At 43.7% G+C, this 21,161-nt stretch overlaps 1 protein-coding gene across 1 annotated transcript; it reads right to left on the bottom strand.

The window, feature by feature from the left end:
* Positions 1-304: 304 nt before the first annotated feature.
* LOC311428210 (ubiquitin carboxyl-terminal hydrolase 42-like) lies at positions 305-20,950 on the bottom strand (the record flags this gene model as incomplete). The annotated part of the gene is made up of 16 exons (XM_084539739.1): positions 20,755-20,950; positions 18,971-19,113; positions 17,872-17,918; positions 16,720-16,873; positions 10,954-11,045; positions 5,772-6,009; positions 4,824-5,024; positions 4,117-4,227; positions 3,855-3,957; positions 3,583-3,650; positions 3,356-3,426; positions 2,742-2,824; positions 1,712-1,823; positions 1,205-1,345; positions 910-1,010; positions 305-446 (listed from the first exon to the last, which is right to left on the bottom strand). Coding segments are annotated over exons 6-16 (1,269 nt in total), but the record flags the coding sequence as incomplete, so codon positions are not given.
* Between the last annotated feature and the right edge of the window lie 211 nt (positions 20,951-21,161).

Raw genomic sequence — 21,161 nt, 5'->3', positions numbered from 1 at the left:
ACAAGTCCTCTTTTAAATGATTTGAGGATTAGTACACTCTGCTTAAATAGTCAAAGAGCGTAGCTCTCTGTGCTTTAGAAAGCTGTCTTGGAGCTATAAAGTAATGGAGTCGCATGGCTGCACAATTTAGCAGTAACCACTGTTTGAATGACTCTGGCTGTAGCATGAGGGCTGTGAAGAAAGCTGCAGCGTGGGAAGGAAAACAAAACTAAGATGCCGAAAACCAAACAAAAAACCCCACACCAAACCCCAAACCCACTAGCAGTTTGGTGCCGTTATCTGCCCTCCCGCTTCCCTGAATTACCTTAATCATATGAGGAAGAAGTCGTGGTCCCAGAAATCCAGCCTGCTTACTATTAGCCCCCTGCTGACCAGGAGGGAATGAACAGGGATAAGATGGTGCTGGCAAGTAAAACGCACGTTCTCCAAGTGTCAAATCATAGCGCCTTCAGAAAAGAGCAGTGATCGTAGTTTAGTTTTTCTTTCAGCCTACTCTTGGATTAAATCCCATCCTATCATTTTAGAGGAACAGCTCATACGATATGGAAGCCTTCTCTACAGAAGGCTTCGCCAAGACTACAGACTGAAAAGTAGAGAACAGTCTTCCTACTAAGACTATCACTTGCACAGCAATAAATCATTCTTACACCACAGATGACCTTCATTTCTCTCCTTCTCTAAATTAGCCAGCTACAGATAACACATAGATAGCAATTTACACAAGTGCTGCAGTTTAAGGCCAAGCAACAAAAGATAATAAACGACACAGAGAATTTCAGGTTAGACAGAACTGAATTAGACAAATAATAATCTTCTCCCGGGATAGCAAGAAAAACACTTGCAAAACAGAAAAATATCAATAACAGGAAAGTAAATCTCTTCTGAACACATTTTAAGATTTGTTATTACCTGATATAAAAAAGTATGTAAGCTTGCTGACCAAGAACTCTTTTAATGTCAGTACGCACTACTTTAGCATCATTCATCTGATACCAAAGTCCATTACCAGCCTGCAAATAAAGACAACGATTTCTTTAGGTGAATTGCACGTTTTCCAAATGAAATCACGGATAGGAACAAAATACACACATGTCAAATAAAAATATAATGAAATCTTTTTCCCTAGAAACAGTAGCTGCTAGTCATGCTTTAATTGGTTTGCCAGCACAACCTTTACCCTGTTAGAAATGCTGTTGACTTCTACCTTTACATAGCATATATAGTGTCCTGAGTGACAGCTGACACCGTGATGTACCAGCACTGCGTATAAGGCATAGAGCAGTGGTTCTCCCATTGACTGCGACATGTAGGCTCTCAGGTCCAAATACTCCGGATATTTCACCTCCTAAAGAGACACCAAGAAGATAGAAAAATTATCCCAGAGTACTTCGTGGACTAGCCAGAGAAAAACACTTCCAAAAAACACAGACTAGAATTTATATTTCTAGAATATATTTCTTGATTCACTACAAATAAGTCTTCCCATAAACAACGGTTAAGACTAGAAGTTGCAGAGAACTGTTTCCTGATGAATCAGCCTTCTCAGAGGAAAGCATATGCTTCTTGTCAAGCGGGAACTTTATTGATATTAAGAGAAAGAATAAGCCATAGTCGTTAGTCTACAATTATTGTCTGAAAATATTAACAACTTTCAGCTTTGGGGGATATCCCATTACACAATGATATAGTTGCATTACAGTGGTAAATATACCTTGTTGATCTTTCCACCTGTGAAATCTGCAAATCTTTTCAGTGATATCGTGAGAACCTTGGAAGAACGGTGTATGGTAAATCTCTTGGACGCAGGAACCATCTTTTTATACCTTAAAAACAAGCAGAGATAAGTGTTTGAAGGCATCTTCTTTTTTCGCCCCCAAAACAAACTCCTTTTAATGTCTCACGCATGCCTATGCTATTTGAATGATATTTACTTGCATAATAGGTTGGTCTTTTTTCTTTTCATAAACCCATGCACTGCGTGTCAGGTTTGTTAATACACAGAAGAAGGTCAATTTTCCCAACAACTCAGAGCATAGCGGGAACAGGAATCTCTCACAAAAGGGTATGACCAGGTTGGATGGCAAGGTACCATTTCTTGGTCTACAAAAGTGGCTATTTGAACTCCAATCCTGGATACATTCTTTCAGCTTTCAAGGGAAATACAAATACTGAAAGCGGAACGAGAGAGCCTTGGTCCCCAGGGCTAGAAATTGCAAATAATCTCTAACATAGGTCGACTATCAACATCAAGAATACAACAGAAGCACATGGTTATTCTACAGGAGGGAGACATTTAACAGTAGGAAGTCTTCATGTACTGAGCTTGTCTGGAAAGACACTGAAACCATCTGCCATCCTTTGAAACAAAATAGTTCAGTTTGACACATTGCCCGCTCCAAGGTAGGACCTACGGTGTAAGCAGTGAAAATTAGCCACTAGCCCAGAGAACAACGGAAACTGGGCAGTTTACATCAAGAAAAGTACTGTCGAGAGCTAATAAATAGAAAGAACAAAAGTAGCTCTTTTTGAATTCTGATGGCAAAATACAAGCCAGAGAATTGCAAACCCATAGGGAATGCCTATGAACAAGACTTCCCCCCTCCAAAGAAACAAAAATCCAAGTCTTTTATAAACTTCCACAAAACTTGTAAGTAGATCCAAAGGTTAGAGGTAGTCCAACAGAGTCATGCAACATAGAAAACTGACATCTAGGATTAAGACCTAATTCGTCAAAATCTTACTCGCTACATTTATAGCAATTCTCTCCATCCAGCTCTTCAGGTTTCACAAAGAGTTCCAGAGCTCTGGTAACAGACGAAACCGCCTAGAGCAGCGAGAAAGAAGAGCGTAAAGTCACCGTAATTCAGAATTCCACAGACATACTAGTAGTTTATAGGAGAATCTTACTAACATACTCAAGCGATCTACTAGGAGCACTGTGAAGAAGGAGGCAGAAAGAGCATGCTCAGCATTGACCTCACCTGGAAGGCATTTGACTTTGGAACAAATACTTTCCCAGTTGCCTAGACAGCATCTATAGTGTGCTTTGTCATCAATACTGGGGACAAATTCATCAGTCTAACAATTAGATGTATATTGAGGTAGAACAACAAAGAAGTATGACAGCATTATAATGTTTGCAGAAAGAGAATTCTTTCCCCTTAAACCCAATGCAAATGTGGAGACTATTTACATGGGTTCCACGGAAGGACAAAGTCCAATCCACTTCCTTAGCACCACCAAGCTCTTATGTTTTAACATTATATGTGGTTTGTTTTTTTAAGTTAAACAAGTTTAATTTAGAAAGTTATGCATGTACTTAAACATCATGAATTATATTTAGAAAACATCTTACCTTTATATCCAAAGTGATATCAAGAAATGCCTCATACATATCCGAAACTGCTTTGCAATTCAAGCACTTCACTGGAAACAAAATATAAATGCTTAACATTATGTGAAGGAGACTAACTGTCCAAATTCAAGTTGTTGACAGATACTACTTTAGACAAACTACAGACTGCTTTACTACCGACAAAAGACACAGATCAGTTCTAAGGACAGGAATATTTTTTCAAGTACCTCTCGATCTTAGAAATCCTCCAAATATTTGATGAATGATGGTGGTAGCTTGAGAAGATCTGTCCAATCTGGAAATAAATTATAATCAGACCTCAGAAGATTTAAGGCACAGAGTTAACTCTTCAAAGAGTCTGATGAAAACCAAGGATGATGTAGACTTTCGTTGCTGATAGTAAATAAGGCACTAAAAGGTGCTAGAGATCATTTCTGAGAGTAAATAAAGGACTAGAAGGTGCTAGAGAATGTATGAAAGTGAACTTGTTTATGCTTACTCGGTGCTTCCGTTCAAGCACGCTTCCTGCATAGCATCAACAGTATAGCGCAAGAACTCGTGTGCGTCTTCTTGACTGCCAAAACGGAAATGTTGTCCTATTCCTAAATAAGAAGATGATAGTATTGACCTCATTTAAAAATGAAATCATTCTTGTATTTCTAAAATCTCTCTTCATTGGAGTGTTAAAACCACTTAGACACATCAAATAATTATTTGAAGATTACAAGCTATCGAAAAGAAACACATCTGAAGCCACTTACGACTGAGATTACTGATAACATGCGTAGGCTCGATGGCATCAACAGTGCAACGCAGGGCCTGGTTAATGTGAGTCTCCATCGTGCACATCATGCAAAAATCTTGTTCACGACCTGAAGAGTGAAAGAACAAAGCATCCCAGTCCAGCAAAATATCCATACCTACAAACATCTAAGTACAATTTAAACTATAGATACAATATCCACTCTCCTTGCTACATTCTATTCTCCCAAGATGCCAATGTCCCAACAGTCTTGTAACATTTCATTTCACACAACTTGACAGAAGAAAAATATCCACTAAGCCTGTATTCAAATGCATTTTGTGATGAGAAATCTAAAAGACTACTGCAAAGTCGCAGTTGTAAAGGCTGACAGGAATGTGAACTCCACAGGCTGCAAAATGTATTACTCTCTAAAATTACTACTAAATGCATTACTGTCCAATGCACTTCATTATTCCCATGAAGCAATAAATGATCCTTTAATAAACAAACAAACAAACAAACAAACAAACAACTAAATAAATAAATAAAACATGGTGCATTAATTGCACTCCATATGCTATTCGGAGCCCACTGCTAATACAGTGCTCAAAGCCAGCTTCTACAGGTAAAATCAGGCAAATAAGCTTATCTCACAGAATCACTGCTGTTCTTTCACCTTCAGAGCTATCCAACAGATTCAAAATACTGTTAGAAAGTACTCACATGACTGGCTGTGCTCAAGAGAAAGCATGTAATTGGCAAGTGGGGGTGTGTAGGTCAAACACTGTAGAGTAGCATTAAGAAAACATGTGTTGCCAAGATTGTACAGGCCAACTCCAACACTTTGTGTTTCTCGCCAATCCATACAAATCTTCTCAGGTGGAAAAAGAAGGCTCTGTGGCGGAGCAATTCCATCATTAACGACTGCAAGAAAGTTAAATTTAAAAAGAGATCTTGTTTGTTTGTTTTGAAGAAAGGTATTTAAAAAAATACTATTCTGCAGGAGCACCTAGAGGAGCTAGCTACAATCCAAACCAGAAAAACTGATTGCAGACAGCTTTAATACCACCAAATTCAAATTGGCTGGTCAACACAATGTTTTGGGGAAAAAAAAAAAAAAAAAACAAACAACTTTAGTCAACCATTTTAATTTTTCTAAGGCAAGGCTAACTGCCATTCTGTTTGTAGCACCTAATGCCAAGGTCCTCTCCATCTATAATCTTTAACCTGATTAACTCAACTACTGTTTTTTTCCTTATTATAACTTAAACCACAAACTTAGACTTGAAATTATACGGTAAAAACGTAAAAACTAGGAACTAGGAATGACGGTACCCCTACAGATACCAGATCTTTTCCTGAGCAATGTTATCCTTCAAAAAACCTGTGAAAAATGGAAGCTGTGAATAGCAACAATCAAACACTTTTCTTTGCAAAACAGAAAAGACATGGAGGAATCTGTGCATTACAAAAAGCTCCCCATATTTCTCTGTTGACTGTAAATATATCAAAATTAATTTCTGTAACATCAGTCACTTCAGTTGCCTTAGGGGATTCGCTTTTGAAGTCTTTGTTCACAGTAGTCCCCTTCTCTATCAGTGCAACAAGTAAGAACTGCATTTTCTACTTTTGCTTTGAAGAAAATGGAGGCAGGATAAAACGCACACTTACTTAGATCTCTTGGGGCAAAAGCCTTAGATTTTTCAGATGATCTACAGTAAATAGCACCTCCACGTCCTTGGGCCACAGAGACTTGGCTTGAATCTTCTGCAGGCACTATCCGGCCCCAGTTGGCGGTGCGTGACATCAGTATTTTAGGACTTGGTTTCTTGGATTTGCCAGACCGCCTTGAAGAGGGCTTTTTAGGCTTTGAAGATTTGGGCTTCTTAGCTACGGTTATTGTTCACATCTGCGACAGAGACAGAAGCTCTGGCTGACGTAAGACTATCAAGAAGCATTCCAAGAAGAAAAGAGTAACAGAAGTCCTGTCACTTAATCTCAAAGAAACAGCCTTAAGAACTAAATCGCTGGTATGAATGATTTAAAAAGAATCCCCAAACTAAACACACAAAGTGAAAATTTCCATCTAAACTCTACCAGTATTACTTTTCGCTTCTGCAGAACTAGTGGCTGATGCCATTTCTTTCCCTTCCGTAGGATTTTAATCCATTACAACTCTGGAGTCTTTTTAATATAAAAATGTAGAAGACATTCCCTGAGGGGAATCAGTTATTTATTGATTTCCGGAGTTGCGCAATTATCTGTTAATTAGTACCTATGATCTAATAGATAATTGTTGCAATTATCTATTGCTGGCATTAGTAACGGAACACTATTACTTCACTGCCAGCGTTTTTCTGTTTCGTCTGCACAAAGGTACCCAGAACTCACTGCTACGTTTCTTCTGTCTTTCCAGGGCTCGCCCTCTACCTCACTGTCTACTGCACCAGTCATGAGGGGTTTGTTGTGATTCTATAATGAGCCTAGCTTTTAAATACACCTTTTCTGGGCGTCACTTGGTGATGGGAAGTTAATTTGTGAGGGCTCCTCAGTCTACATCATGCGGTCGCTTTTTCCAGGTGAAAAAGCGGAGCTGTAAGTGGCAGTACACTAAAGCCCTGGCATGCTGAGATCCAAGAGGAGAGATGTTTGGCCCTCCTTTTCACTCCTGGGAACCACATACCTCAAAACCCACAGAGGATGGGCTATATCTCAGAGAAATCTTGGGAAAGGAGAGCATGAAGAGCATGTTTGCAAATTTATTTCTCCCTGGGCTTCTTCTGCTTCTCCAAGAAAGACGAGTTTGAATATAACTTTGGCAGCAGTACTTCTGGTGTTTTACTCCTACCACATTTAAAACTCCTACGACAAACTGAAAAGTTAGACTAAAAAGCAGCTCTTTCCGTTCTCCTTTCTAAAGTTGCACACTTTCCTCATGCAAAACAACAGGGGAATGTAAGCTAGAAACGGAAATGCTGAATGTAAAACAAAACAAAACAAACCTCAGCCCTCCAGGACAAAAGCCAATAACTGCTACAAAGTCCTTTTTAAAATGCTGATTAGGTTTCAAGGTGATACCGCTTTAAATAAGCGTAGTTGTGTGTCCATAGGCAGAAGCTGAATAATGACAGGATGAACTTCTATACTTCATGTTTTGTTACTGTCTTACTGTAGCACACAGGGACTTGTTACCTTTAGGGAAACCACTAACCTCATGGAGGGTTTAAAACATAAGCTAGTTTGTTATACCAAAATGACGGAGAGAACAAAGCATAAAGTGCTTTCAGATTTCTAGCACGCCTTGATTGCTATCCATTAAACTTCAGACACGTTAAACAAAACACAGTAAATAAGAAAACTCCTAGTCCCACAGCTGGCAAATTGTGTGCAGAGGTTGTAATTAGAACTTTTTTTGCCTTGACATTTTACATTTAAAATTGATTTTATCACAGAATCACAGAATTTTCTAGGTTGGAAGAGACCTCAAGGTCATCGAGTCCAACCTCCAACCTAACGCTAACAGCCCTCCACTAAACCATATCCCTAAGCTCTACATCTAAGCGTCTTTTGAAGACTTCCAGGGATGGTGACTCCACCACTTCCCTGGGCAGCCTGTTCCAATGCCTCACAACCCTTTCGGTAAAGAAGTTCTTCCTAACATCTAACCTAAAACTCCCCTGGCTCAACTTAAGCCCATTCCCCCTCGTCCTGTCACCAGGCACGTGGGAGAACAGGCCAACCCCCACCTCTCTACAGCCTCCTTTAAGGTATCTGTAAAGAGCAATAAGGTCGCCCCTGAGCCTCCTCTTCTCCAGGCTGAACAAGCCCAGCTCCCTCAGCCGCTCCTCGTAGGACTTGTTCTCCAGGCCCCTCACCAGCTTCGTCGCCCTTCTCTGCACCCGCTCAAGCACCTCGATGTCCTTCTTGTAGCGAGGGGCCCAAAACTGAACACAGTACTCGAGGTGCGGCCTCACCAGAGCTGAGTACAGGGGGACGATCACCTCCCTAGCCCTGCTGGTCACGCTGTTCCTAATACAAGCCAGGATGCCGTTGGCCTTCTTGGCCACCTGAGCACACTGCTGGCTCATATTCAGCCGACTATCCACCATCACTCCCAGGTCCTTCTCTGCCTGGCAGCTTTCCAACCATTCCTCTCCCAGCCTGTAGCTCTGCTTGGGGTTATTGCGCCCCAGGTGCAGGACCCGGCACTTGGCCTTGTTAAACTTCATGCAGTTGACCTCAGCCCATCGGTCCAGCCTATCCAGATCCTCCTGCAGAGCTTTCCTACCCTCAAGCAGATCGACACACGCACCTAACTTGGTGTCATCTGCGAACTTACTGAGGGTGCACTCGATGCCCTCGTCCAGATCATCGATGAAGATATTAAAGAGGACCGGCCCCAGCACCGAGCCCTGGGGGACGCCACTAGTGACTGGCCTCCAACTGGACTTGGCTCCATTCACCACGACTCTTTGGGCCCGGCTATCCAGCCAGTTTCTAACCCAACGAAGCGTGCGCCAGTCCAAGCCAAGAGCAGCCAGTTTCTTGAGGAGAATGCTGTGGGAGACGGTGTCAAAAGCCTTGCTGAAGTCAAGGTAGACCACATCCACAGCCTTTCCCTCATCCACCCAGCGCGTCACTCTGTCATAGAAGGAGATCAGGTTCGTCAGGCATGACCTGCCTTTCATAAAGCCATGCTGACTGGGCCTGATCGCCTGCTTCCCCTTCAAGTGCTGCATGATGACTCTCAGGAGGATCTGCTCCATGAGCTTTCCTGGCACTGAGGTCAAACTGACAGGCCTGTAGTTTCCTGGGTCTGCCCTCCGGCCCTTCTTGTAGATGGGCGTCACGTTTGCTAGCCGCCAGTCGATTGGGACCTCCCCCGATAGCCAGGACTGTTGATAAATGATGGACAGCGGCTTGGCCAGCTCCTCTGCCAGTTCCCTCAGTACCCTTGGGTGGATCCCATCCGGCCCCATCGACTTGTGCACATCTAAGTGCCGTAGTAGGTCACCAACCAGTTCTTCATGGATAATGAGGGCCACATCCTGCTCCCCATCCCCTTCCACCAGCTCAGGGTACTGGGTATCCAGAGAACATCCGGTATTGCCGCTAAAGACTGAGGCAAAGAAGGCATTGAGCACCTCCGCCTTTTCCTCATCTCTTGTAACTAAGTTTCCCCCCGCATCCAGTAAAGGATGGAGATTCTCCTTAGTCCTCCTTTTTGTGTTGATGTATTTATAGAAACGTTTTTTGTTATCTTTAACGGCAGTAGCCAGATTGAGCTCCAGATGAGCTTTGGCCTTCCTAATTTTGTCCCTGCACAGCCTCGCTACTTCTTTAAAGTCCTCCTTAGTGGCCTGCCCACTTTTCCAAAGCTTATAAACCCTCTTTTTCCTCCTAAGATCAAGCCACAATTCTCTGTTGAGCCAGGCCGGTCTTCTTCCCCGCCAGCTCGTCTTTGGGCACGTGGGAACAGACCGTTCCTGCGCCATTAAGACTTCCCTCTTGAAGAGCGCCCAGCCTTCCTGGACCCCTCTGCCCTTCAGAACCGCCTCCCAAGGGACTCCACCAACCAATGTCCTGAGCAGCTCAAAGTCAGCCCTCCGAAAGTCCAATACAGCGGTTTTACTGGTCCCCTTCCTGGCCTCGCCAAGAATAGTGAACTCCACCATTGCGTGGTCACTCTGCCCTAGACAGCTCCCGACGATCACGTCCTCCACCAGTCCTTCTCTGTTTGTGAAGAGAAGGTCTAGCGGGGCACCTCCCCTGGTAGGCTCACTAACCAGCTGTGTCAGGAAGCTATCTTCCACGCTCTCCAGAAACCTCCTAGACTGCTTTCTCAGGGCTGTGTTGTGCTTCCAGGATATGTCAGGGAAGTTGAAGTCCCCCACGAGTACAAGAGCTGATGATTTTGCAACCTCTGTCAGCTGCCTGTAGAATTCCTCATCCGTCTCCTCATCCTGGTTCGGCGGTCTATAGCAGACCCCGACCAGGACACTAGCCTTGTTGTCCCTGCCGATCCTAACCCAAAGGGACTCGACCTTGTCATTCCCAACCTCGAGTTCTACAGCCTCGAAAGACTCTCTAATATAGAGAGCCACACCACCACCCCTTCTATGCTGCCTGTCCCTTCTATAGAGCTTATAGCCAGGCATTGCAGCACTCCAGTCATGAGACTGGTCCCACCACGTCTCCGTGATGGCAACCAAGTCGTAGCCTGCCTGCCGCACGATGGCTTCCAGCTCCTCCTGTTTGTTACCCATGCTGCGTGCATTGGTGTAGATGCACTTCAGCTGGGCCATTGCCTTACCCTCCGGCCTTGCCATTGTTCCCCCTGGCACAGCCCCAACAATCCTAGCCTCAGCCCCATCCCCCTTCCTACCTAGTTTAAAGCCCTCTCAATGAGCCCTGCCAGTTCCTGGCCCAGGATCCTTTTTCCCCTAAAAGATAGGGACCCGTCTGCGGCCATCAGGCCAGGTGCTGAGTAAAGTGCCCCATGATCAAAAAACCCAAGATTTCTGCGTTGGCACCAGCCCCGGAGCCACGTGTTTAACAGGTGGGCTTTCCGTGTCCTCTCTGAACTCCTCCCTGCCACCATAGGGATGGACGAAAACACCACCTGCACTCCCGCTCCATCCACTAACCGACCCAGCCCCCTAAAGTCCCTTTTGATAGCCTTGAGGCTTCTCTCTTCGATGTTATCACTGCCCGCCTGGACTATCAAAAGGGGGTAATAGTCAGAGGGGCGTACCAGGTTAGGAAGCTTCCTGGCAACGTAAATTTTAAATCCATTCTATACACACTTCCCATTCCTGAAAAAACAATACGCAAACCTGACAAATGCATTTACATGAGAAATGAAGTCGTCCTTGTCTGATTGGAAGACTAAGGTGACAGCTCCTGGGCTCAGGGATAAGCTCCGATCTTCACCAGTGACAGCTCCTTTTTTAGGATTGAAAGGGAAAATGTTTCAGCAACACTTTGGAAACATACTTAAGGGACAAGAAACAAAATCAAGACTGCAGTGAGAAGGAGAACAGAAAAACAATACTGGGGAAAATGAAAGGGAAGGGAAGGGAAGGGAAGGGAAGGGAAGGGAAGGGAAGGGAAGGGAAGGGAAGGGAAGGGAAGGGAAGGGAAGGGAAGGGAAGGGAAGGGAAGGGAAGGGAAGGGAAGGGAAGGGAAGGGAAGGGAAGGGAAGGGAAGGGAAGGGAAGGGAAGGGAAGGGAAGGGAAAGGGAAGAAGAAAAAAAGAGAAAAAAAGAAAAAAAGAAAAAAGAAAAAAAGAAAAAAAGAAAAAAAAGAAAAAAAGAAAAAAGAAAAAAAGAAAAAAAGAAAAAAAGAAAAAAAGAAAAAAAGAAAAAAAGAAAAAAAGAAAAAAAGAAAAAAAGAAAAAAAGAAAAAAAGGGAAGGGAAGCAAAGTGAAGTGAAGCGAAGCGAAGACCTTGATCTTTATACTGACCAATGAGATAAGCCTCACACATTTTTAAGTTTATTTTTGACAACTGATTGAGGTGTTACCAGGTATTAAGTACGATTCAAGAGCAAATATTAACACTAGAAAGAAGAAATCCGATCCACCACCACTGTTTCAAAATACATCCATTTCTCATTTGGAGATGACATCTCTCTGGCAAGATAGTAGAAAAACTGTAAATACCGATAGAGCTTCCTCTCCCGATGTTCCATATACATACCGATGCTGTTTCTACACCTACGCTCTGAGCATAAATTTATGTTGACATGAGTATCGGGTGTTACTCCTCTCTTTGTTTGCCTTGAGAGACACACCTCTTGTCCATTGAAAAGTAAATTCAAGATTCCAGATCAGTTAAGATAGTTGCTATCCCCCCATTCAGAGTTCTGCAGCAGCACTCTTCAGATGTGTTTAGCAGTCTCTTTAGAAAATGTTATCACTTAGGACCTGCTTCTCAGTAGGTCCACGTTTGGCCTCCGCTTAGCAGAGAGTCAATCCCAGCTTAAGCTTTCGTACAAGAGCCCCTTCACGAAACGGAGTTGAACCCTGACATAACTGAGTTGAACCTTTAACCTTGAAGCTTCCTTAAAGAAGAAAGCAGCACCCAGGCCAGGAAATAGAAATTAATTGTCACTTTACCCTGAAACGCAGTGGGCTATTCTGTGCTGGCAGGATTGCTGCCGGGCTGGCCGACGAGGCGGCGGGCAGCTCCCCGGGGCCACAGGGCCTGGCACAGGGAGCCGCCGGGGGTCTCCAAGGTCCGGGAACAGCGGCAACAGCGGCAACAGCAGGGACAGAGGGGACAGCAGCGACAGCAGCAGCCACCTCAGCCGGGGCCGTCTCCACAACCGCCACAACGGCCTCGGAACGCCGCCGAACTCGGAGCTCCAGCGTGACGCCTTTTGAACCTGGCCGCGCTGCTCATGGCTAAAACCAGAGCGTTTCCTCTGGCGTGTGTTTACTGTCGGTGCCGGATCGGCCTGCCGGGAGGGCTTTGGGGTTGGGGTTTCCCTCCCGCCTCTGCGGCGGGCAGGCCCCGCGCGCAAGGGGTCCGCACTGGGGAGCAGCATCTCACCCACGGCGAGAGCCCGAAGGCGCAACACGAAAAAGCCCTGACACGAAAAAGCCCCGACATGCGGCCGAGGCGGCGGGGAGACGGCTCTGAGGGAGCTGCCACTTCGCCCCGCCGTCCTCCCCTCCCGGGCTGCCCCACCGAGCCCCGTGCGCCTCACGTGCTGCGCTGAGGGGGTGGCTGGCTACTGAGACAGCTGCCCAGGGCACTGCTCATGGCACCGAGCCTGACGGAGGTCAACAAGTGTTGAACAATGCTCTCAGACATCGTGTCTCACTTTGGGGTGGTCCTGTGTGGAGCCACGAGTTGGACTTGGTGATTATTGGGAGTCCTTTCCACCTTGGGATGTTCTCTGATTCTAGGTCAGCAATCCAGTAGCTGATGAGAAGTGTGGAGTCATTCAAAGGGAAGAGAGAGCACAACACTTCTCGTTTGCAGAAGCGGCTATTTGGTAACCAAACCGATGATTCCTTTGCTTCTAGAGCAACTAACAGCAGGGATCCGCTTTACAATAGAGGGAAAAGAGTCGTTGGCATGTCATGTGAAGTAAGCTTCAAATCCCAGAGGATGATTTTGTTGGAACTTTATTCAGCTGAAAACACGGAAGCCTTGCTTCTGCTTGTGTTAGTTACAGCTCCAGTTTACTTTGGTTGGGAGGGAAGGCATTCCAGGCTAATGTGCTGTACCTGTTCCTTCAGCTCATTGTCCATAAACGGAGGAGCAAATGAAATCAGTTTAATCTCCATTAAATGCAGCAGACAAAGCGGAGTAGAGGGCGATCTAGCACTTAATTTTTCCTGTAAGCAGGAAACCCAGAACTCAACAGTTTTCAAATCTTGTCCTGCAGTAAATGACCAGCTGAGTGAAGCCTGCATTTAGAGGATGTGCTCCTCCAGTAGACGGAAATAGCTTTTCCTCTTCACAAGTGCAACTGAGTGGTGGACTGGCAGCTACGTGGTTAACTAGTTGTGCCAAAGGGGTTGTGTTGAATGCACAGAAAAATATGCAGGTCCCAACAGTAAAGGGTTGTCTGTAGGCATGACACTGAGTACAGATGTTGTCCGCAGGTTCGTGCAGAGTGCACCGCGCCAATAAGCACCCAGAGTCGGAATGCACACGAAGGTCTTTTAATTATATAATTACTTATAGAACGCTGCAGAGTCAGGCACTTGGCCATCTTTCGCAAAGCAAGCACACCTCTGACTCGAATCGCCGTCATTTATACACAGGAAACTTGTGAAAACTCTCTCTTTGGCTCCTTTGGATTGGTTATTACAGCTCACCTAACTTATCTCCACTGAGCTTGTGCATTATAGAGGAATACCGGGGGGGAGGGGGAACAGGAGAGGGGGGACACACACCGAATCCCACATTAGCATAGATTAGCATTTTGACAGGTGTGATTTTTAATGTGCTAATGACCCTTAATGAGAAAAAGGTTACTATAGGTCAGTCTGGAGCTGGTGTTCTCCTTCCTGTTTTTTCCCTTTTAGCCCTTCTCTTCCTTGCTTCTGCTAGCTCAAGGCTACCTGTCTCTCTCCTTCTTTATTTTCTCAGCTAAAAGACTGCACAAGCTACAGGCCTCCCTATTTGCTTCAACATTTCCTTGGTTTTGTTTTTGTTTTTTTTCCCAGCTTTGGGACGACACAGGTGTGGTTTGATATTTGCCAGTATAGCTAAAACTCACGCCAGTCTGCTCACGCACAATAAGTAGTAAGATTTAAGGACTGGTTTCATCGGCTTCTTCCATACTAACATCCTTATGTTTTACATATGCTGTAGTTAAATCAACACTAAGTTACTACTTGTGGAGTAATTGCCTTAAGCGACTAGACATCATAAGCACACCTCCATCCCAAAAGCTACCCGCCTCCAAGGTGCAACCACCCCTCACTGAGCACGCCCTCGGAATTTCTCAGAGCCTGTACCTTTAAACGCAAGTGAGATCATTTCTACCAAGCACAACCAAGATATGCACGACTAGAGTCACTCAAGCTCCACCTTAAAGATAGAAAATAATATCAATTGCTTTAAGAGAAAGGGGATGTTAGGGAAGATACTATCAGGAAGGATTCCTTCTGACATCACTCGGCAGGCTGAGCCTCTCACTCCCCCACCCCCACTCCATTGGGACGCCGTGGGGTAAGATCTGAACGCTTGCTTATACCAGGCGTCTCTGTGGAATCTTAGAAATCTCTAGAGTTTTGATGCTTTTTCATGTCTTAATACCTAGGCTGTGTACCTGTGCATTTCATGCATGCTAGCTTGCTTTTGCAGACAGTGAATTTATCACTGACAATCCAAAGAACCTGTGTACCTGTCGCCGTAAGAAATTGCACTTAATTGCATTCTTCCTAGCTGTGAGAGTTCTCCTTGAATGCGACTAGAGCGAGGCCGTACTGCGTTGTTGGTGAATCCGTGACCGTGATAGTTCAGCACCCTGAATCCGACGGGACCCATGACGGTCAATCGGCTACACCCCTTAACGCGACACTACTAGACGAAGAAGATGACAGGGCTTGCATGCACTGCATTAGGCTTTGCATGTGAAAACACCCCCAAATAATTTCACATGCATTTAACGTTTTTAAAGGGAAAAAAACAGGAAGGTGTAGTCTCTCTGTAAGCTACAGCCCTACATAGTTAAGGCATCAGCATTCTTTCCTTTGCTTGATAGCAAAGTATGAACATACAGAAGAGTTAAATATTTTCTTTGCATTCTTAAAGGCGATTTTTCAGACTTGGGCTTCAGTTGTTGGAGTTGAAGAGATCAGTAGACATCCTTACTTTTACGTTAAGACCAAAATCTTTATCTAAGATTGTGTTATCTAACGCAACTAAACTCCCACCCCCACATGGTTTTTTTGTAACTTCGCAATGATCTTGCTGCAGTCCCACTCTGATGGTCTTTCAGTAACATGCAAACTGCCGTGGCAGATTCTGTTACAGTGCTTTTCTATTGACAGTGTGCATAACACTCAAGGTAAAGCCCCTCATTTCGCAGTGGGGACATAAAGTGTTTCTTTGGACCCTGCTGCTTCTGTTAGTACTCATTTTTTCACAAACTTGTTGAACCTGAGCCGTGCCTACTGAGCCAACGAATGCTTTGATGACACAGTATTTTTTCAAAGCAGTTTTGCTTCTTGGAGCTACAGAAGCAGCTCTGGCTACGTGATAGGGAATTGTGCTGCATTGGCAAAACCAGACTTTGCTACAGACTTACAACACTTGCTCACTCGATCTATTTCAAATCTCATTTTAACTTTAAAGGACAATCAGTTTTGTGGCTCCTGTCTTACTAATTTGCCTTCTTTTGCATGGAAGGGCAGCCTGTGAATGTTTTGCTTTATTGCATGCTTCAAAAAAAAGGCTGAGGAAGAGACTGGAGGAACCTTTTCTATTCTATGGACTTTCCCCCGAGAGTGTGGAATTGCAGGCTACTTGGATGAATGTTCCAATGTGAGTAAGGGAGCAGACCTCAGCCAAAGGAGGTGGAATCCTTGCTTAATAGTAAGTATCAGTGTGGGGACATCTTTGCTTAACGGGAGCCGTTTAAACTCTTCATAGAAACAAAATAAGCTGGACATCTTATGCTTGGAAAGCAGTATGGTTACACAGCGGCTAACATAATGACTTGAGTCTTCTGCTCTGCAACTTCAGGTTTTGTTTTCAAGCAGTGCATACATCAGTTTAAGCTTTGGACAAGGAGATTTGCAATGCAAATAGTGATAAACCAGAATCAGTGGTGCTGACAAGTGTAATGGTGAAATGCAGCAAATCAAGTATTCCTGGAGAAGAGTGAGATTACAAAACTAGTAAGCCATGAAGCACTTTTGTTGTTGTTGTTGTTTTTTAAATCAATTCTTATATGCTGAAATAGCACCTTCAAGAAAATCTGTTTATCTAGCCAGGTAACGGTGTCTCCCTGTAAACAGGAAGGAAATGCCAGGAGCAGCCATACCTCTTTGCTGTCAAAATAAAGAGCAAGTTGAGGACAACATCATGCCATAGTGCAAAGGCTTGCTAAGAAAGATCATTCTAAGAGGTCTGCAAGAAAAGATGACTTACTTTGTCATAAGTTTGTCAAATAGAATGGACGAGTTAGTAGTCGAGTACCGACTGTGTCCAACTCTACAGCTGCGGCGCAGCTCCAAGTCCCTGTTTTCTCCGTGGACTCGTCTCACAGTTTTTGCACCAGCTCTACTCCTCAATGTTCTGGTGACTGAAACGCAGAAACAAAGGATTTTGAAACAGTGAAGATGGGATTCTCCTTATTTCACCGTTGCTCTTGTAAAATGGAAACAGACAAACAAAAAAGGCACCCTGAAGTGGATTGAGTTTTCTTTACATTTCAGATCAGAAGTTGGTGTCACAACCACTGCATTCCACTTCTTTATCGCTCTGCACGTTTAAACTGTCTACTTAAAACTGGGACCTGTAGGGAAATTTTTAAAGAGGCTGAAAGCTAGCCAGACAAAAACAAACGTGCAACTTTTGTTCCATGCAGGAGGGAAATCTACTCCAGTCATTTCTGTCTTGGAAAAGTGAGAACAATCAACACCTTTCTCTAAGGTGTTTTCACTCCATTCATGTCAAACTGTATCTAACAGTGCTCAAAACAAACACTATGACATTGCAAGCCTCTTCCTAAGAGGTGTATGTTTGATTACTCTGTTTATGCATGCAGCACTTCCATTTCCTGCATTAGGATCTAACAGCTCAAGGACGGAAGAATCGTTTCAAGAGAAACACCCAAACACCACATAACTCAAACTCGTGCTTTTTAGAAAAAAGCCTGCCCATTGTTTGCCATACAGCACCCTTTGGCACAGGTTGGTTGCTTGCACTGTCATTAAAAGAGCCAAGAGGACAAGGGGAAGGGAAGAGCTACACCACTGTGCTGCTAGGATCACAGCTAAGGTTTACTTTTGTGCTTGCCAGCTATAAAACTAAGTTTGAACTTATCAAGTATCGATTTACTTTGCACAATTAGAACAGTTTGCTTTGTGCCTACCAAGCTGCAATTCACACTGCTCCCTCCCCAAGGAATTCATAAAATCTCCTATTTGCACCTACCTCTCTTCACAGAAAAGTCACTGAGGAGTGAATTCAGCTGACTACAGAAGGCTTTGGGGCCAAATGAAAGCCATGGAGTGACCAAGTGCCATCCTCTTCAGTAACCAGCGTAAATAGGTATCCCGGGGACTTACAGCCACTTACCTGTGTTATATTCTTTTTTTCGTTCCAATTTTGGCTTTCTCAACTGCCTACATTAAGAAAGAGGACAGGGCAGAGAAGGGAGAAAAGACTTGTTGTATTAGACCCATCAAGGATGGGAAATTTCACCATGTTTACAAGCCAGTGCTCCATGGTATACAAAGAGAAGCCTGTAGGCCTCACGCAGGATCCACATCCCAAGTCTGTTGCGTGCCATATACACGCGGTTCTGTATGTACCCACATTTCCTAGCTTGCTCATGTTGAATTCTCAAAATTATGAGCAATAGCACCCAAGTGGAAAAGATACATGTCCTGGTTTCAGTTAGGACAGAGTTAGTTCTCCTCCTAGTAGCGGGTAGGTTGCTATGTTTTGGCTGAGGATGTGTGAAAGGATGTTTAGAAGAGTGCTGATACCACCCCGATGTTTCAATTGCTGCAGAGCAGTACTTACAACAAGCCAAGGACCTTTCGGTGTCTCACTGTCCTACTGGCGATCAGAATCGGCGCACAGCAACAGCTGCGAGGGGACAGACTCAGGATGGCCAACCCCAACTGGCCAAAGAATTCTATGCCTTATGGCAACACGCTGCACCATGGATAGGGCGGGGCAGCCGGGCTGCTAGGGGTTACGCTGGGCACTGGTCAGCGGGTAGTGAGCAACTGCATTGTACATCACTTGTTTTGTACACATTACTAGTAGCAGTACTATCATTATCATCATCATCATTATTATTTTCCTGTCTTAATAAACTGTCTTTATCTCAACTCGCGGGCTTCACTGTCCCGTTTCTCTCCCCCATCCCAGAGAGGGAGGTGGGAGGGTTGCAGAAGGGCTGTGTGGTGTTTAGCTGCCGGCCGGGTTAAACCACAACAACACCTCAAAGGGGTTGGGGAAAAAAACAGTTTTTTTTAGAAAAGCAGAAGACTTTCACTGAGAAGAGGGATTCTAGTTTTAAGGTACTGGTACGCCATCAGCATGCTCATAGGCCTCTGCTGATTTTAGCCGGAGGTTTATCAGGCCACAACTCACTGCACATGCTTTCTCTCTTGCTTTTCAATCTACAAATCGAACAGAGATTGAACATATAGAAATACAGTACCTTGAAAAGCGTCTTCTCTTGACATTTCCCCTCAGTATCGCCATACTTTCTTCAAAGCTGGAGACTGAACACTGCAGGATGCTTTTGCTCATTGATCTTAAACAGTGTCCGTTGAAACATTCAATACTGGGAGAAGAATAATCCTAGGGAAAGAAGGAAACAAGAATATATTTATGTGAACCACGTAGATTCAGATAAAGAAATTCTGCCTCACGCAAGTTTAATTGACCCTCCTGATTGGTAGTGGGGCAACTAATGGCAGGCAGACACTGAAACGCTGCTGTGCTCAAGAAAAACCTGGAGAGAAAAAAAAAAAAAAAAAAAAAAAAAGCTTTCAAAACTAAAGCTTCCCTCTCCCCACCGTTTTCTTGTGGATAACTTAAGCTTAATATCCTTGGCAAAAAGATATTGCAGCAAAACCTTTCACATAAACTTAGTGTTTCGTGAAAAACAACAACAACAAAAAAAACTTTAAATTCAATTGGAATTTTTTTCAATAAATTCAATTGGAATTTAAATTCAAAACTTTAAATTCAATAGAATTTAAATTAAAATAACTAAACTAATTAATTCAAATTAAAAAAATTTAAATTCAATTGACTGTTCAGAGGAACAGTCAAGCTTGACATTATACATCCTAGAATTAAAATCTAGTTTGAGTTTTTCTCCCATCTCCAGACCTTGCTAAAGATGCTTATTAGGAGCTCTGTCAAAAAAAGTGTAAGGCTTGTTATGTCACAGCTTCGAACCCTTTTTACTGCCCTTGACCTTCTTCACATTGCTGCTCCTACAAGGGTGAGTACTATCATTTTTAGTACAGGAGGGAAGCTGTGATATCCTTGAGTGGGGGGTCGTTCTGTTTACAAAATGAAGTTCCAGTAAGAGTACATCAAATGAACCAACTTTCTTTGAACTTTAATTCATCGCTATATTGAATGAATGACCTCTGGATTTCTCTCTCACATTTGGAAGTCAATTTGAAAACAAAATACCTCTGCCATAAAGAGCCAGGCATCAGAGACACCTGTTGCGCCTCAAGAACAGAGAAGGTATGAACGACAAGAGCAGCTGAATAAAATGCAACTTGCCATTAGAAATGGGTGTACTGGCATCTACAGGTGCCGCTGGCATCTCCTCATTTTCATTACTCTCTTCATCTGGTTTCTCGTCTTCAGTAGCAGGGTTCTGCTGTGGTGACTTGGAGTTGTCGCATGGAGCACACGCTGCAGAGGTGCGACCTTGCAAGAAAGAATAGATACCAAAGATCTTCGTCGTGCATTTTCAGTTACAAATGCAGAGACAAGTCTTCAAATCCTTAGCGTTAAAGCACGTACCTCTTTTCTCACGAGATTCTTTAATTTGTTCACAAAGTCGTCCAAACTCTGTATCCGTTTTGTTCCTCACCATTGAATATGCAGTGTCTTGCAAAACGTAGGCGCTGTGACGATCTGAAATTTTACACACTTTAACTGAATGTTGTCTACCAACCAATGAAACTGTTTTGATCACAGAAAAAAATTGCTTTCTTCATAGGTTGGTTCCAAAAGCTTATCTCAGTGAATATTTTCAGCATAACAACATCGAAGTTAATTAAAACAAAAGCACTAGTTCCTTGGGAACACTTATATCACAATTCCATGCCCAAGTAGCAAAATGATAAAATATTTACAGTCTGGACGTCCAAAATCATCTAATACATCTGAAGTCTATTGTCCGCACACAGCATTTATCCATCTATATGTTTGACAGATTTTTTAAACTAGGGCTAAAAAGCACATCCTCACCTGTAGATCTTTGATCCGGGTAGTACTCTAAGGCATTGTTACAGATTAGATCGATGTCCTTCAGCTAGTCTCCTGCAGCGAGGTACTGGCGCGAGTCAATTTGAGTCAGAACTGTTGAAAGATCCATCGGCTCTTTAATCCTTGTGGCATAGTCAGGTACCTGCAGATCAAATACAAGCATTCAGAGGTTTTCTTAACCTTGCACACTGTCTACCAAAATTATTCTGAAAACTTTAAATAAATGACTTCCTAAAAACCCTGAACATTTGCGATGCATCAGAAGATGCTGAAATTAACCAGTTTGCTTCTCAAAAATGGAAGGGCTCTTTCATTTTTCATTAGAGCGGCCACGAGAGGACAACAAGAAGTAGGGAGGTCAGAAGCACGTGCATGGTAGAGAAGAAACA

The sequence above is a fragment of the Aythya ferina genome, assembly GCF_964211825.1.
Source record: "Aythya ferina genome assembly, contig: HAP1_SCAFFOLD_36, whole genome shotgun sequence".
Classification (NCBI taxonomy): Eukaryota; Metazoa; Chordata; class Aves; order Anseriformes; family Anatidae; genus Aythya; species Aythya ferina.
Note: the sequence above shows the minus strand (reverse complement) of the source record. Positions and strands in the feature narration are given on the sequence as shown.